The sequence below is a fragment of the Pan troglodytes genome, chromosome 7, assembly GCF_028858775.2.
Source record: "Pan troglodytes isolate AG18354 chromosome 7, NHGRI_mPanTro3-v2.0_pri, whole genome shotgun sequence".
NCBI lineage: Eukaryota > Metazoa > Chordata > Mammalia > Primates > Hominidae > Pan > Pan troglodytes.
This window is the reverse complement of record NC_072405.2, coordinates 25,973,260-25,989,071: the sequence shown is the minus strand read 5'-3', so window position 1 is coordinate 25,989,071 and position 15,812 is coordinate 25,973,260. Positions and strand designations below refer to the sequence as shown.

General features: G+C 41.2%; 1 protein-coding gene across 15 annotated transcripts in view; it reads left to right on the top strand.

The window, feature by feature from the left end:
- MTUS1 (microtubule associated scaffold protein 1) overlaps positions 1 to 15,812 on the top strand; it is a 158,356-nt gene that overhangs the window by 115,609 nt on the left and 26,935 nt on the right. For 14 of the 15 annotated variants that reach the window (XM_054657224.2, XM_054657222.2, XM_024345008.3 and 11 more), the window contains 2 exons: positions 1,986 to 2,200; positions 11,643 to 11,709. In XM_054657224.2, the coding sequence (XP_054513199.2) occupies positions 1,986 to 2,200; positions 11,643 to 11,709 (282 nt within the window). Of the gene's footprint in view, positions 1 to 1,985; positions 2,201 to 7,340; positions 10,619 to 11,642; positions 11,710 to 15,812 lie in introns of those variants that run through there. The other variant, XM_024345016.3, reaches the window with a different exon arrangement.

Below are 15,812 nucleotides of genomic sequence, written 5' to 3'. Positions count from 1 at the left end.
TTTGGTAGGACATATACAAATGATATCAGGAGAATGAACTGTGTCTATATTTGTTGCAGTAAATTCTAGATAGTCAAAGAATTTGAACATTTTTGTTTATAAAGTTATATAACACAGATGTTTATATGTAGGTTTGTTAAAATGAGTTATCAGATAATGGGCTTATATGTATTATAGCAAGATATTATTACATTTGTTGCATAAATATTTATTTTTATGTATGTCATATATTACATCACCACCTAATCCGCTTTCCAAAATGTGTGGGAACAGAAGAGGCTTAGCATCAGAGGCCTGAGTTCTGACTTTGAATCTGGATTCCCACAGAAGTTGTCTACACCCAGGGAAGACATTCACACCTGTGAGCCTTCTCTTCCCTATCTGGGGTTCTTGGGAGAATGAAAAGAAAGGGAAAGTGAGAGCACATGTGATGAGTGAAACACTGTGGAATTATTATGTGTTACGTGACAATTTCTAAAAACATTTAGGAAATGACATGAAAGAATACTAATCTCATGGTCAAATATTTAGATTATTTTTCATTAGTATGTAACTAATGATTTGTTCTTCCTTCAGGGCTGTAATATTATGATATTAACTTGGCTATTTTCTACATCTATGGAAGTGACAATTATTCATAAGCTACTACTAATAATTGCTAATAATAAAGAGTAATGGATAAATGCTTCCTCTCATCAAGTATTACAGAGACACAGTGGGACAATGGATATTTTAGTGATTTTAGAAGTGAGAATTATCAAGTTTTAATACAAATATGACTTATTTAACCATGTAATGCAGCCATAGAAAATAAGAGCCTTTTTTTCCCTGTTTTTAACTTAGAGTTTATTCAATATATTTAGCCATTTGTTCTTAGAACGTGAGTACTGATGTTTCTTTAAGCAATCACTGTAGTAGCTTGCCTTTTCCTGAAAAATTAGAGACAGTAATTACTAAATTTCTTTAAAAGTTGTTTCAGATTTGCTACCACAGAATGTGGATGCTGTAATGAAAGACTGTTAGAATAAGGAAACTTTTTTTTTTTTTTTTTTAGTTTCTTGTGTCTTTTTTCCAGATTCACGTTTGTTTGGATTACTTGGCTTGTTTATTTCAAGAAGCTAAGCAATTGATGTCCTGTTTTTCCATTTCTGTTTGATATTCAAAATGACACATTTGGAATGGTTCCAAGACTGAACAGTTTTTTATTTAAAACAGAGTAATACCCAGGGCACCATTGCACAGGAAGGGAATAATCACTTAGCGTGGCATTTTGGGTGGATTTGGAGTGTTAGCATGTGCTTTAAAAAAAACTGTGTAAGCCATTATTACTACTTGGGAAAAAAGACCAACAAAGCTTGTGTTCGATAGAAAATGGAATAGTATAGTCAACAGTATAGTACTCCTAACAGTGAACTTAAAGAGGCAAAATCTGAGTATATTTTCGATGTATGTTATGATTTATTAGAGATTAGGAAATGACTCATCTGCAGTATAAATCTGTGTAATGGCTAGGCCATCATCAGGGAAAAGATGAGAGATTTGTAGAAAATGTATGGGAGGAGAGAAAGGCATTTAATTTAAAGTCCAGTGATTTGTGTGTTCCTTTCAGCATATGAGATCAGAAAAGTCAGGCTTCTCTTCAGTCAAGGTTTCTCTACCAATTTAACTGGAAAATGAGAAACGAGGAGAACAACATTTTGCACCCAGTTTTTGTGTTTCTGGGTTGCCAAATCCATTTGTGTCATGTTCCTAATTCTCTGTTCCACATAAATCTTTTAAAGTCATAACTGAAGCCACGGTCCCTGTTCATGAATTCCAACCATCTAGATCTCCGATTCATTCCAGTTCTCATCCATAAGCATTCCTTACAGCAACATAACTTAAATGCATTTCTGGGGCTTATCTGGTTGTTTTTGAATCCTTGTGGTGGTGATTTTAAAAATTAACCTCACCTATCTTTGTACCTATGTTAATTCGTTTTGCAGTTGAAAAGAGCAGGCAAAAGAATCCTCGAAGCTTATGTATCCAGACACAGACGGCTCCCGATGCGCTGCCCCCTGAGAAAACACTTGAATTGACGCAATATAAAACAAAATGTGAAAACCAAAGTGGATTTATCCTGCAGCTCAAGCAGCTTCTTGCCTGTGGTAATACCAAGTTTGAGGCATTGACAGTTGTGATTCAGCACCTGCTGTCTGAGGTAAGGAGGTGCATCCTAGAAAGAGCCTTTCTACTTGAGGTCGGGGGAGCACGGGGAGGACTTGCTCACACGCTCGCCTTGGGAATATCTAGGTAAATGATGGGAAAGATCAGGTGTCATTCATCCCATTACATTTTTGTCAGTTCACCAGATACTTGAGTCGGTCTCTAGCAATTTGGGATGGAAACATTTTCTCACTTCCTTTTTTTCCCCTAGAGTCTGTTGGTTAGAATGGCAACAGCAAAAAACATAATTGCCTCTTACGCCGGTGTATGCGTCTAGACCTAAACTAGCATTAGCATTTTTTTCACTTAATTTGTGTGTTTGTCTGTGTGTAGCTTTTCATATCACACTTAGTTTAATGCTTTGAAAAATGAGGTTAGTTATATTTATGGATTAAAGAGCACTTTTGAGTTAACTCCCTGAATCATATCTGGGGATTCTTTCTGAAAGTTCCATTTATTCCTAAAACAATCTGTGGTGCAACAAAAGCAAAGCAGATTTGCCGTGTTGTTACTTTTCCCTAATATTCTTCAGGGATGTTATTTCAAGAACTGGCTAAAATTCATTGAGAAAACCAAGTTTATATCAACATGTTACTGACGTAGCAATAAAAGGTGTAATTATCTCAGGGGGCAACTGATAAGAATACAACTTGAGCTCTTTAGACATTTTTTTAATCACAGTTTTAAAGATGGCTCTACATGATAATGCAAAGGGGGAAAAAAAAGACTGGCTCAGTACTGTGGCTCATGCCTGGAATCCCAGCATTTTGGGAAGACGAGAAGGGAGGATCGCTTGTGGCCAGGAGTTCAAGACCAGCCTAAGCAACATAGGGAAAAAATAAAAATTAAAAGCAAAAAGAAAACTGTTCAGTTTGGTTGTTGTATAGTTTTGTTCAGATCAGCAAACCTGTCCTGGTTTCATACAGAGGCCCCTGTAATATGGCTGCCTTTTTAGGGAGTGGGGAGAGAGAGAAGTGGATGAGACTTCGTCTGTGCCTTGGAGAAACTACCAGACTAGTAGGCAGTTTCAGTGAATTCTTTTTTTTTTTTTTTGAGGCGGAGTCTCGCTCTGTCGCCCAGGCTGGAGTGCAGTGGCGCCATCTCAGCTCACTACAAGCTCTACCTCCCGGGTTCATGCCATTCTCCTGCCTCAGCCTCCCGAGTAGCTGGGACTACAGGCACGCACCACCACGCCCGGCTAGTTTTTTGTATTTTTAGTTTTTTGTATTCACCGTGTTAGGCAGGATGGTCTCGATCTCCTGACCCTGTGATCTGTCTGCCTCGGCCTCCCAAAGTCCTGGGATTACAGGCACACACCACTGCACCCAGACTCAATGAATTCTTGATGAGTATTTTACAGCTTTCTTGAGATGTTTTTGTTTTTGTTTTTGTTTTTGTTTTGAGGGGAAGACGGAGACTACTTAGGGTTTTAGTAACGGTAATAGTATATGGTATTTTTGTTTCTCTTTCATTTGTAAGAAAGGAATCAAGAGTGTGTTTATATAACCAAGTAGGCTAACTAGAAACTGTATACTATCAAATGTGGGGAACAATTAGTTTTTATGTTTAGAAATAAACCAATTATTTTATTTTATTATATCTAGCCTAATAGCCCCCATCCTCAACTGTTTTCTCTCCTTTCATCCTCCTCATGACGTCAGTCAAGTCCTGTGAACTCTCATTTCACAGTGCTTTTCCCCTTCCTATGTCTTTGCTATCCCCACTCAAGCCATCCTTGCTCAGACCCTGGATAGCTTCCACTAGATCATGATAGCAACTTTTTATTTTTATTTTTATTTTTTGGTATGGAGTCTTGCTCTGTCACCCAGACTGGAATGCAATGGCGTGATCTGGGCTCACTGCAACCTCCACCTCCTGGGTTCAAGTGATTCTCCTTCCTCAGCCTCCCGAATAGCTGGGATTACAGGCACCCGCCACCATGCCCAGCTAGTTTTTGTAATTTTCTAGTAGAAACAGGGTTTCACCATTTGGGCCAGGCTGGTCTGGAACTGCTGACCTCAGGTGATCCGCTCACCTCGGCCTCCCAAAGTGCTGCGATTACAGGCGTGAGCCACCGCGCCCAACCTGTGATAGCACCTTTTTAACCAATCATTAGGCTTGTACTGTTTCTCCCCTGTAATCCATCCCAAGCACTGCTGACAGCGTCCTCTTACCAAAGCATCCCACACTGCTGATTAAATCTTCCAGTGGTTCTCCCTTATCTACAGCTGATGTGTCCAGTAGTGTGGTAGCCACTAGCCGTATGAGACTGAGCATTTGAAATGTAAATCCGTTGAATTGAGATGTGTGGTAAGTGTACAATACACTTGGATTCCAAAAACTTAGAATGAAAACAAAGGATGTAAAATATCTCCTTAACAATTTTTATATTGAATATATTGAAATATTATTTTATATATATATATTTGAGTTAAATAAAATACATTATTAAAATTAGCTTCATCTTTTTCACCTTTTTTCAACGTGGCAACTAGGAAATTTATAATTATGTAACTCACGTTATTTTGTTTTGGGGAGTCTGGTTTTCAAGTGGTGCTATAAGGCTCTTTATCATTTGGCAACAACTGCCCCTTTTAATGTTATTCTCATGCCCAGATGCTGTAGCCGTACCTAAAGAGATGGAAGAGAAGCAAGAGGGATTTATTGAATACTAGGTTTGAGCAAAACTAATTGCGGTTTTGCCATCATGCCAAAAGCTACAGTTACTTTTGCACCAGCCTAATATTTACTAAGTGCCAGATATTCTTACTTACCTTATTTAAATCCTCACCAAAGACACGAGTTGGAATTTACAAACATGAAAATTGAGGCTTTGAGTTAGGTAATTTGCCTGCTATCAGACAGCTAGCAAGAGGAGAACCAGGACGTAAACCTAGGTCTAGGACGCTATCAACTAAAAATGTCCTGTAAACTTCCTGTACGTCATCCTTTGTTCACATATCATTACTGGGTTGCTGTCCTTGCCCACAATACCTACATGTTCAGATCGGTTTTACAGCAGCATCACATGACCGCTTGCGTTTAATTTACATAGATTCAGTACACAAACAACTAAAGGAAGAAAAATGCAGGCCGGCCGCTGTGGCTCACACCTGTAATCCCAGCACTTGGGGAGGCCAAGGCGGGTGGATCGCCTGAGGTCAGAAGTTCGAGACCAGCCTGACCAATATGGTAAAACCCCATCTCCACTAAAACTACAAAAATTAGCCATGTGTGGTGGCATGTGCCTGTAGTCCCAGCTACTCGGGAGGCTAAGGTAGAAGAATCACTTTACTTTGAGCGGTGGAGGTTGCAGTGAGCCAAGATCGTACCACTGCACTCCATCCTGGGCAACAGAGCGAGATTCCAACTTAAAAAAAAAAGCAAATTAAATGAAGAACACAAGTCCACCTTGTATTCCCCCCAGTGAACGAAGGCCCGGGAGTCAATTTGAGATGAAGGTCAGGAGTCCACCCTTCCTTCACGTGTCTGCTCAGTCCCTGAACTCCTCTTGTGGCGTGAGCATGCTATACTCTCTGCGATCTTAGTGTTTAAAGATACTTTTCCCTCATACAACCTGGCCTCTAAACACAAGCCGAGGCCTTTATCAGGTGCTCAGTTATAGAGAGTTGATCCAACACTAGAGGAAAAAAAATTCACCGGATTGGATCTACAGAGAGATGCATTGTCCACAAACATGGCAAGCTCCTAGTGAATTTCCCAGACAATTGTACTGTGTGTGAATTTCACCTTATACCTAAATTTAGGTTCTGACAGCCAAGGAATTGTGACTGCACTGAATACAGCTCCAGAACCTGGTTTTTTTTTTTTTGGAAGACAGTGGCTTGCTCTGTCACCCAGGCTGGAGTGCAGTGGCGCAATCTCAGCTCACTGCAACCTCCGCCACCCGGGTTCAACCAGTTCTCCTGACTCAGCCTCCTGAGTAGCTGGGATTACGGATGCGTACCACCATACCCAGATAATTTTTGTATTTTTGGTAGAGATGAGGTTTCACCATGTTGGCCAGGCTGGTCTTAAAGTCCTCAACTCAAGTGATCCACCTGCCTCAGCCTCCCAAAGTGCTGGGATTACAGGCATGATCCACCATTCCCAGTCCAGAACCCACTCAGGAGTGATTTCCTGGCCTTCTAGATCTACGTTCTGTCCCCCTCTGGATTCCAGGAGCATATATGCTTCTCTTTCTTTCTATGTGTTATATTAGAGATACCGGTTTAATGCTTGTTTTTGCTTTTTAAGACAGGAAATTTACTGAGGGCAGGATCTGCATCTAGTTCTTTCTTATGAAACCACCCCAGCAGCTTTAATAGACAACACAGTATATATGTGAGTGAACATATGAACGGAGAGAATGGAATTCCAGATGTAGGATGAGCGTAAAGTCTTATGTAAATGTTCTTTGCTCTCTTTATTTTATAATCAGTAAATATTTACTGATTGTGTAATGTATACTGAGTACTATTATAAAACAGTTGGAGGCTAGGCATGGTGGCTCACACCTGTAATCCCAGCACTTTGGGAGGCTGAGGCGGGTGGATCACTTGAGGTCCAGAGTTTGAGACCAGTCTGGCCAACATGGCGAAACCCTGTCTCTACCAAAAAATACAAAAATTAGCCAGGCGTGGTGGCATGTGCCTGTAGTCCCAGCTACTCAAGAGACTGAGGCATACGAATCGCTTGAACCCAATAGGTGGAGGTTGCAGTGAGCCAAGATCGTGCCACCGCACTCCAGCCTGGGTGACAGTGAGACCCTGTCTCAATAAATAAATAAATAAATAAATAAATAAATAAATGAAATAATAAAAATAGTTGGAGAAAAAAAAATCATGGGTAAAGTTAAACAATTTTAAAAACTCCCTTAACCTTTTAGTTCCCATTCCCATTACAGAAGTATATATACTGTGTTTATACACACACACACATGCACGCGCACGCACATGCATATGTATATAAAATAGATACAGATACACATTGTATACATATACATTATGTATGTATTTTATATACATGATATACCTATACATTGTATGTCTATGTATTTTTATATATGTATAATATATAGGTATTGTGTGTGTGTGTGTATATATATATTTTCTGTTATTGCTAACCTTTTCTAAATGGCTTTAGAGCCTTAGATTATGGGTGAAAATGGTTAAGAGACTCTTGCAACTACCATGCTTTTGTTGCAAGTCTACTTAGTAACTATAAGTTTCCCACTGTAGTGGCAGACATATTTCATTACATATCAGACATTCTGATGTCTCATGAATCTGAGAACTAATGTCACACTCTGTTTCGCAGAAGACACACTAAAGTTAGTTTAGTTTTTTTCTAATTCTTGGTTTATCCTTGCTTAGTTAGACGGTATTCTGCACAGACAGCCAAAGTGAACAACAGTATTGATGGTAGTAATTAAGCTTCTTCCTAAAAGGGTCTATTGGGTGGCTTTCTAGGTGAACTGGAACAGGGCTGAGGTCACCCTCCCCAAACCTCTTAATTCTTCAAAATGCCTCCACATCTTTTTTTTTTTTTTTTGCAAGTGGAATTTAACCTAAAGTAGCACCTGAACAAAGACGAATTTTGAATGGCACTAGCAGTAAAGTTGTCTTGGAACAAAAAAACATAGATGCATTGAGCAAATTCACTGTGTGGGTGATGGGGAGGAGGTCAGATGCAGCACACGTCTGAGCCATCTGATGTGGCTGTTCTCTGCAAGATGCTCGATGCTGTTGATGCTACTCAGTGGCTAGCAAAAATGCAGGCACACCGATGGGACCACAGCCAGAGACTAAGTGCCTGTGTCCCAGGGACTCCTAATTCAATCATGGTGAATCCATTTTTTTTTTTCTTGGAGCATTTCATATATTTAATGCATGAGCATAAAGGCATCTTTATATCCAGATTTCCACCTTTCTCTTTTTTTCGTATTGTGTGAAATTCTGCATGTTACAATACAAAGAGAATTGAATCAACCTGTTATCTAGACGGTTAAGAGTTTATCATCTAAGACAGAAACACTGATCTAGGAGCAGCTGAGTAAAAAGAAACAGTAAATCAGTATCTAAAGGACATAATGCATTTTATCATCTACAAGTAAAGGGTAAGTACATGTAAAGGCCAAGCTACCAGGGAGAGTCAGGCAGAAACTAACCCTTAGTATGTGTCTTTTACAGTATGGGCACTGGGGTCAGCATTTCATCTATGGATGGTATTTAAAGCCCTTGGTTTTTTTCATTACTGCTTCCCATCCCATGAGGTCATCTGCCTTGATAGATGACCAAAAGAATTGAGCCTGGATGTTCTAGTTCTAGGTAGGCCCCACGCTTCTTGAAGGCAGGGACCATGTCTTAAATTTCTTTTATATTTTCACAGCATTTGCTATGAAAAATGCTTAGTTAATTAGTTTGAAGTAATAAGTTACCAACCAATTTAGAAGGGTAAATGGTGTATGCATTTGGAGGAGGGGAATGGTGTCTGTGACATTTAGCATTCCCAGAAGGTTGAGGTAATTAGTCAGTAAAGAAAGCCCCACATTCCAGAGAGGGTGGTGTTGACAAGAATGTGGAGGTGAGATACGCATGGTCCGTGTGACTTGCACAGGAGAGAGGCTGGGAGGCTAAAGGGGAGGCTGGATGCTTCAAGTCCACGGAACTATGGTGAAGTAGTTTTTTTATTTGTTTCGAATGCACTCGACGAGGCTCGTTGTGAGCAAGGGAGTTTATATGTACAACGAATATGGACTAATAATCTAAACAGCCCTCTGAAAGGTAAAGGGATGCTTCCCATAGTCCAGGAATGGGCTAGGATCAGGACTAGAGTGGGGGCAGCACTAATAGAAAATGTGCAATGGCTTCAAGACACATTACAAGGGAAGAACCGACTGACTTTTGCACAACCCATTTAGACAAAGAGTGAAAGATGACCTCAAGGTTTTCCTGTTACTGTTACTGTGCCTGACAGAGGTTGGAAGATGTCAGTAGTTTCTGAGGCATTACGGACAGGAACGTGGAGTGCAGTGGAGTTGAAGTTTGGGGAAATGTCGACATGCCTGGTGAAACTCCCTTTCCCAAAACCTCCCTTAATAAGCAAAAATATCACCTGGTGTATTTTTGCAGTAGAACATAATGATTTCACACAATTATTCTTTGCAGTTATACTAACTGTAATTTTTAATTTTTTTCATCTTCCCATTAGTTTCCATAAATTTGAAAAATGATTGAATTTTCTTGCCATCTCTTCCTTCTGTTAGTAACTTGGTTACTACTGAAAAGTGAATTTTAAGCAAGTTCACCAAATGAGTTTCAGGATTGTTTGTGGGGATTTAGTAAAGCTGTCTTCTTTTTCCTGTTACTTGAGTGGTAAAGCTTCCTGGTGTTTACTTGAAGTAGATTACTAAACAAAATTCAGGCTTAAATTTGATATTACGGGAAGTATTTATGATACATATTTTTATGTTTTTCTTCCATTATTATGTGGGCTGATTTTCCTCAGGCTTTAATTTCTACATTAGAAAACCAATTACTTATTATTTTAAGAAACTCTGACTCACTGGTGATTTCAGAACAACTTAATGCCATATTTTTAAAAACCAAGCATTTAGAATACCATTGAAGCCAGAAAGGTACTCAGTGAAAAGTGGGTCTTAAATCCCAGTCCCTGCTGACCACGTTTCAGTGCTGGCGTTTAGACTTGACTTCCGTAGCTCTTACTGAGAGGTGAGAACAAAGTAAAAGTTAAAAATATATGGGATCTCCAACTCTCAGATCAGCACTTCAGACGTATTTTGAAACACCGCTCATTGCATAATGTCATTTAAAATTGTAAACGACAGCATGCCCCTTTCCTTGCTCTTCACCTAGTTCATAACCTCATTTAGTATATGGGTTTTGAAGAACAAGTTTCCCTTTTCTATTAGTAAGTGTGATCAAATAATGACCACAATTAGAGAGGGGAGGAAAAAGGCTCACAAGTCTAAAAATAACTCCATTATCCATGCAGAGGGGGTCAGTTTTTTCTTTCCTCCATTGCAGCTGATATTTAACTAAATGGCAATCGATCAGTCTAATGCCTGCCTCTCGTTTTTCATAAATGAAAGGCTGTGGCTTTAAGTAATCACAGGCTGCCTGTGCCAAAGGCAGAAGCTGCAGTATCAGCTTCTGTGAGTGAGGAATCCGAGGCACACGGTAACCTGCAGGACATGAAGTAAGACGCCCGAGGGCCAATGGCGCGCCTCCTGCTAGAGCTTTGAATGTAGACCGACCCGACTGGTGGGTGGCGCGGCCACCTGTATGCTTCTTGCACAGTGCGAGGGGTGGGGGGACTTGGAGACAGAAGCTGGAAAATGGGCTGCCCCAGCAGCAAACTGTGCCTCTATTCTCCATGTGCAGCAACAAGGGTAATTAGTATTTGTTTATAGTGCTTTTCTGGAAGAATGTCAGGACTACTGCAGAGGCTGTCTGGAATTCAGGGAAAATGCTTTGAATGACAAGCAACTCTTGCCTGCAAAGGCTGGGTCTCATGATCTCTGCAACGCTGTGATCAGGATGCGGTGGGAGCTCCGTCTTGGGTGATCCTCGCGAGGGCATTTTTCAGCGAGCTTTGAAATTCTTCATTTTTTTTTTTAGTTACTCCCTGGTGCTAGGGAATCTACCTTTTAAGGAACTGTATGTAATTACTGTATTTGTGTAAGTATGTGTGTATGTGTGATTGCCGTGAGTTGCTGGTAACTTGAACATTATTCTTCAGCTCAAGGTTGATACTTGCTTCTCTGATACTAAAAACAGCCATCCGGTTTTCTTTGGTTTGTTTCTCTAACATCGATTTAGAATTATCACTGATCCAAAATATCATAATCCTTAGAAAATGGTATGTAGCTGAAAAAAATTAATTTAATTTTGTCTTTAAAGGATTATCTTTCTGCTACAGCTTTCTAACAAACTTTTTGTCTTTCTTTTAGAAGGATTGGCATTGTAACGAAACTTTTTTATTTGCAAATATAGGACAAAGTGCATATATGTGCTTATGTTTAGAACATTAAATATTTATCTTAAACTGATTAGATGTTTATTGCCCTTGGAGGAGGAGAACGCATTACATCTTAAGTACAGTATGCATTAGCCGAAAGGTTCTATGGATCAGCAGTGAAGCACTGGCTCAAAGTAAATATTTCTAAATGGGGCATTCACTGCGTCAAACCAAAGTTTCACTGGGACCTGCAAAAATACAGATTTTTGAATTACGAATTTCCTTAACAACTAAGGGACAACTGTGTTTCTTTTAACAACACAAATTGTTAGCCTAAATGATTCATATCTTGGCTTCCTAATACTGGGTCTCATTTTCTTAGTGATAACAAATGTGTACCTTACTGAAAGGGACCCTCTTGAAAGCATGAGTAACTTGATGTGTGTTTTCCGCAGCGGGAGGAAGCACTGAAACAACACAAAACCCTATCTCAAGAACTTGTTAACCTCCGGGGAGAGCTAGGTAAGAGCTTTTCGTTGTTGTTGTTAAATTTTATGGGACAAGGGGAACACTGGAAAATGTGGTTGTCTTGTCTGCATTGTGGCTGGAGTTGCATGCTGGGAGCTGTTGGCCCTCCCTGTCTGGTATCTGGGCAAACACTTACTATCGACATTTCTTTTGAATCTTGGCAGCTTGACCTTCAGTTCACAGAATTCCTGGCACTGATCTGACTAAGCCTAGCAGAACTTCTGATGAGCAAAACATTTCTCGCTGAAGAGAGGGACAGAGTTATTTTTGTAATTGTGTGAATTCCTGTTAAATAATGTTGTCATTTTTTTTTCTGAAGCACTTTTCATATGAGAATAGTGAAAGTTTCCCCTCTTGATAAACAGTAAATCCGTTGTACTTCCAAGGGTGGGTTTGTGAGTAGTGAGTATGAAGTTGAAAGGATGCTGTCCATGAAGGCAACCTGGCTGAAAAAGGCACGTTCTGTGCTAATCTTATTATTTGGAGGGGGGCTGATGGTGCACCACCTCCCCGCTCCACAGGGAGCCCCACGTCTCAACACCTACCACCCAGCCCTGCAGTTTACACGTCTCAACACCCACCACCCAGCCCTGCAGTTTCCAGGTCTCAACACCCACCACCCAGCCCTCCAGTTTCCAGGCTACGCTGTTATTTTAGTTCCAGTCTCTCCTGGAAGCCCTTACGGTTCATGGAACAGACACGACACTGCCTTTGCTTTGTTTTGCTTTTCTCTTTTCTGTTTCTTTTTCTTTTTTTTTTGAGACGGAGTCTTGCTCTGTCACCAGACTGGAGTGGTGCGATCTCGACTCACTGCAACCTCCGCCTCCCGGGTTCAAGCAATTCTCCTGCCTCAGCCTTCCGAGTAGCTGGGACAACAGGCGCACACCACCACACCCAGCTAATTTTTGTATTTTTAGTAGCGATGGGGTTTCGCCATGTTGGCCAGGAGGGTCTCGATCTCTTGACCTTGGCCTCCCAAAGTACTGGGATTACAGGTGTGAGCCACTGCGCCCAGCCGACACTGCCTTTTCTACGTCAACTCGTATCTTGGAGTGATCTGACTGCTTTGGGGTTCTTCTCTCTGCCCTGGGCTCCTCAGCCTAGAGAATCAACTTCCTGCTTCAGCTTCAGCCAGATCTGGAGCTGACCATTCTAGGGCTGATTTCCTTGCCCTTTGCAGTTTTCTGTGTATGTTACAGTGTCCACCAAAATATGCCCAGGTATGTTGTATGAATAATGCAAGGTAACATCCAGAGAAGCAAATTGTGTTCACCCAACTCTAGGAGAAACTGCCCTTTTTTCTTTTGGACAAGACCACACTGCCAACCTGATTTGCTGGATTTGAACACTCTTAATTCTCCCACCTTCACCAGAGCAAAAATCAAAGGGCAGTGAATGTGGGCTCAAGACTTTGTCTGGGCTGGGTGTGGTAGCTCACACCTGTAATCCCAGCGCTTTGGGAGGCTGAAGTGGGAGGATCACTTGAGGCCAGTAGTTTGAGACCAGCTTGAGCAATATAGCAAGACCCTGACTCTACAAAAAATAATTTAAAAATCAGCCAAGCATGGTGGTGTGTGCCTGTTGTCCCAGCTACTCTGGAGTGTGAGGTGGGAAGATTGCTTGAGCCCAGGAGTTCGAGACTGCAGTGAGCTGTCATTGTGCTGCTGCCCTCCAGTCTGGCCAACAGAGCAAGACTCTGTAAAAGACTTTTCTGCATTCATCTTCCCTTTTCCCCTTCCAGTGGGAGGTGAGGCCAAATCCCTGACTAACCGTCCAGATTCTTAATACCTAGCCAAGACATCAGTCCTGACTTTATTTTAGGCTGTGGAAATGAAGGCCTCTTTATGGAAAAGTAATTTTCAGACAGATGGAAACTTCAGAATCCCAAAGACTTGAGAGTTCTGGTGAAACAGTTCGAGGAAATCCCAGCTGAGAGACAGCCCAGCTCTCAGACTTTGCAGGCTTTCTGCCATGTTACTTCACAGCAGCCCTTATGATTACCTAAATGACCAACCCAATTTGCTTTTGTCCATGCCTTAAATAACATAATTAACAGAGAGTTAGAAGATCAGGAAAGAGGCCTTTTTGTGTGTGTTTCAGAGTTCATTATAACCCAGTGGAAGTGGAGGTGAGCCTACCTAGAGGTTCACATTTCAGCCCCTCTCCGAAGACAAGGCAGCAGTGAGAATGGAACACTGTGCCCATTCGCTCTGCTTGAATGAAGGATGCTCTTTTTACATTTTAGTGGACAGCACAATTAAGCAACCGTAGTTGGGGCCCAGGGATTCAGCACCTCCAGTGAGTCAGGTAGCCTGACAGGAAATAGCCGTAACAGTCTGTGCCCACTGTCACCTTCCTATCCTTGATAAGGAAGCTGCCCTGGTGCGCTGCTTCTCCTGCCTCCAGAGTGTTGGTACAGTGGGTGGCCTATCCAGATCCTCAGTCACCCAATGCTGGCTTCTTAGGGAATGTGTCATTGCTGCTGTTGCAGCAGGCATACATCTGACGGTAACCGTTCTCCGTTTGGAGAAGGGTTTTGGTTCTGTAAGTGGAGGGAAGCGAAACCTGTAAACACTTGTGATGAAGCGGTCCAGGAAGAACACTCTCAAGGCTGCCAGTGGGATTGTTAGTTTCAGCATGAAACTAACTTTGACTTTGACATAGCAAAGTTGGGAACCGAGTTTTAAATTTTGACGCAGTAAAGTGGTTAGGCTGATGTTGTCACACTGTCCGGGGCCACATTTGTGGTAACTGAGTGACTTAGGACAAGTCACTTTGTATCTCTTCTGTCCCAATTTCATCCTCGGTAAAAATGGCGGTGCTAATTGTCTGCCCCAAGGGTGGGTGTGAGGATTACATGAGGTAATGCATTGTAAAGCATCTAGCACCAAGTGTTAACTGCTATTAAATAATAGGTACTAGGATGTATGCAGCTTGACAGCTGTGTAGTAATTAACCACACTGGCTGTTTTGTGAGGGCATCATCTATGCTACAGAAAGGAATAATCATTAGACTAAATATTCCTAGAAATCCCAAACGACAGGCTCTTCAAACTCAAGTGGAAATGAGACCTCATGAGAGTATTCTCCTGATCCAGTAGAGTGTGGTGTGTGGAGTCAAAGCCTAGGTTTTTGTCCATCCACTCCTAGTTGGATGTTACCTAACTTCTTTGAGTATGGTTTTTTCGCTGGTGATATGAAATCAGTATGTATTTTGCTGCGTTATTGTGGAGCTTGAATAAAATAGTAATGCATATAAAGCAGTGGCGTAGTGCCTGGCCCATCACAGCAACTCAAGAAAAGAGAGCTGCCACTATCGCCGTCATCAAAGCACCCACTTCTTCCCTCCAAAATAATGGGGGTGGGGCGATGGGAGTTGGTGTCACTCTCCCATTGGGTAATTTTTCTTCACCTTCTCAATGAAAGTTGAGACAAGGTACCCAAACTACTAAGAACTGCAAAGAAAAAGGACAGTTCATAAACTCAGGAGCACTGAAACCCAGGTAGAGTCTGTGCTTTCCACCTTCGGAGTCTAACAGCCTCCAGCTGTCCCAGCATCCACTGACTTTCCCGTTGTCCCCTCAGTGTCACTGTGGCAGTGTCCAAAGCAGCCTGCGTGTTTCCACTGTCTGAGCCACACTCCCTTCATGGAAGCACTGGTTCTTTGCTTCTGCAGAAACTCTTAAAAGTGTCCCTTTGGTCCAGTGATTGTTTGATACTCTACGTTGATGTCTTTACTGTCTCGTGTTTTCTTGTTACCTTCAGGTATAAAGTCCATAATTGTAGGGATTCTTTTCTGTTTCCTATGGAAAAATAATATAATATGCTTTCTGTTTTCTCGGGTACTTGATAAATATTTTTGGGTATTTTAAGTTTTAAAGTTTTTTATTTTTTTAGAACAGTGTATGAAAATTAAGATTTTTAAGTGAAAAGAAAACAGCCGGCAGCTCCACTGCCCTGACATAACTTTATTTGCATATTCCCTTTTCTTAGTTTGTATGAATATATACAGCTTCATACTATGATTTTTTAAATTAAGGTGTAATTTTCATACAGTGGAATGCTAATTATTCCATCAGTTTGACAGACATATACTC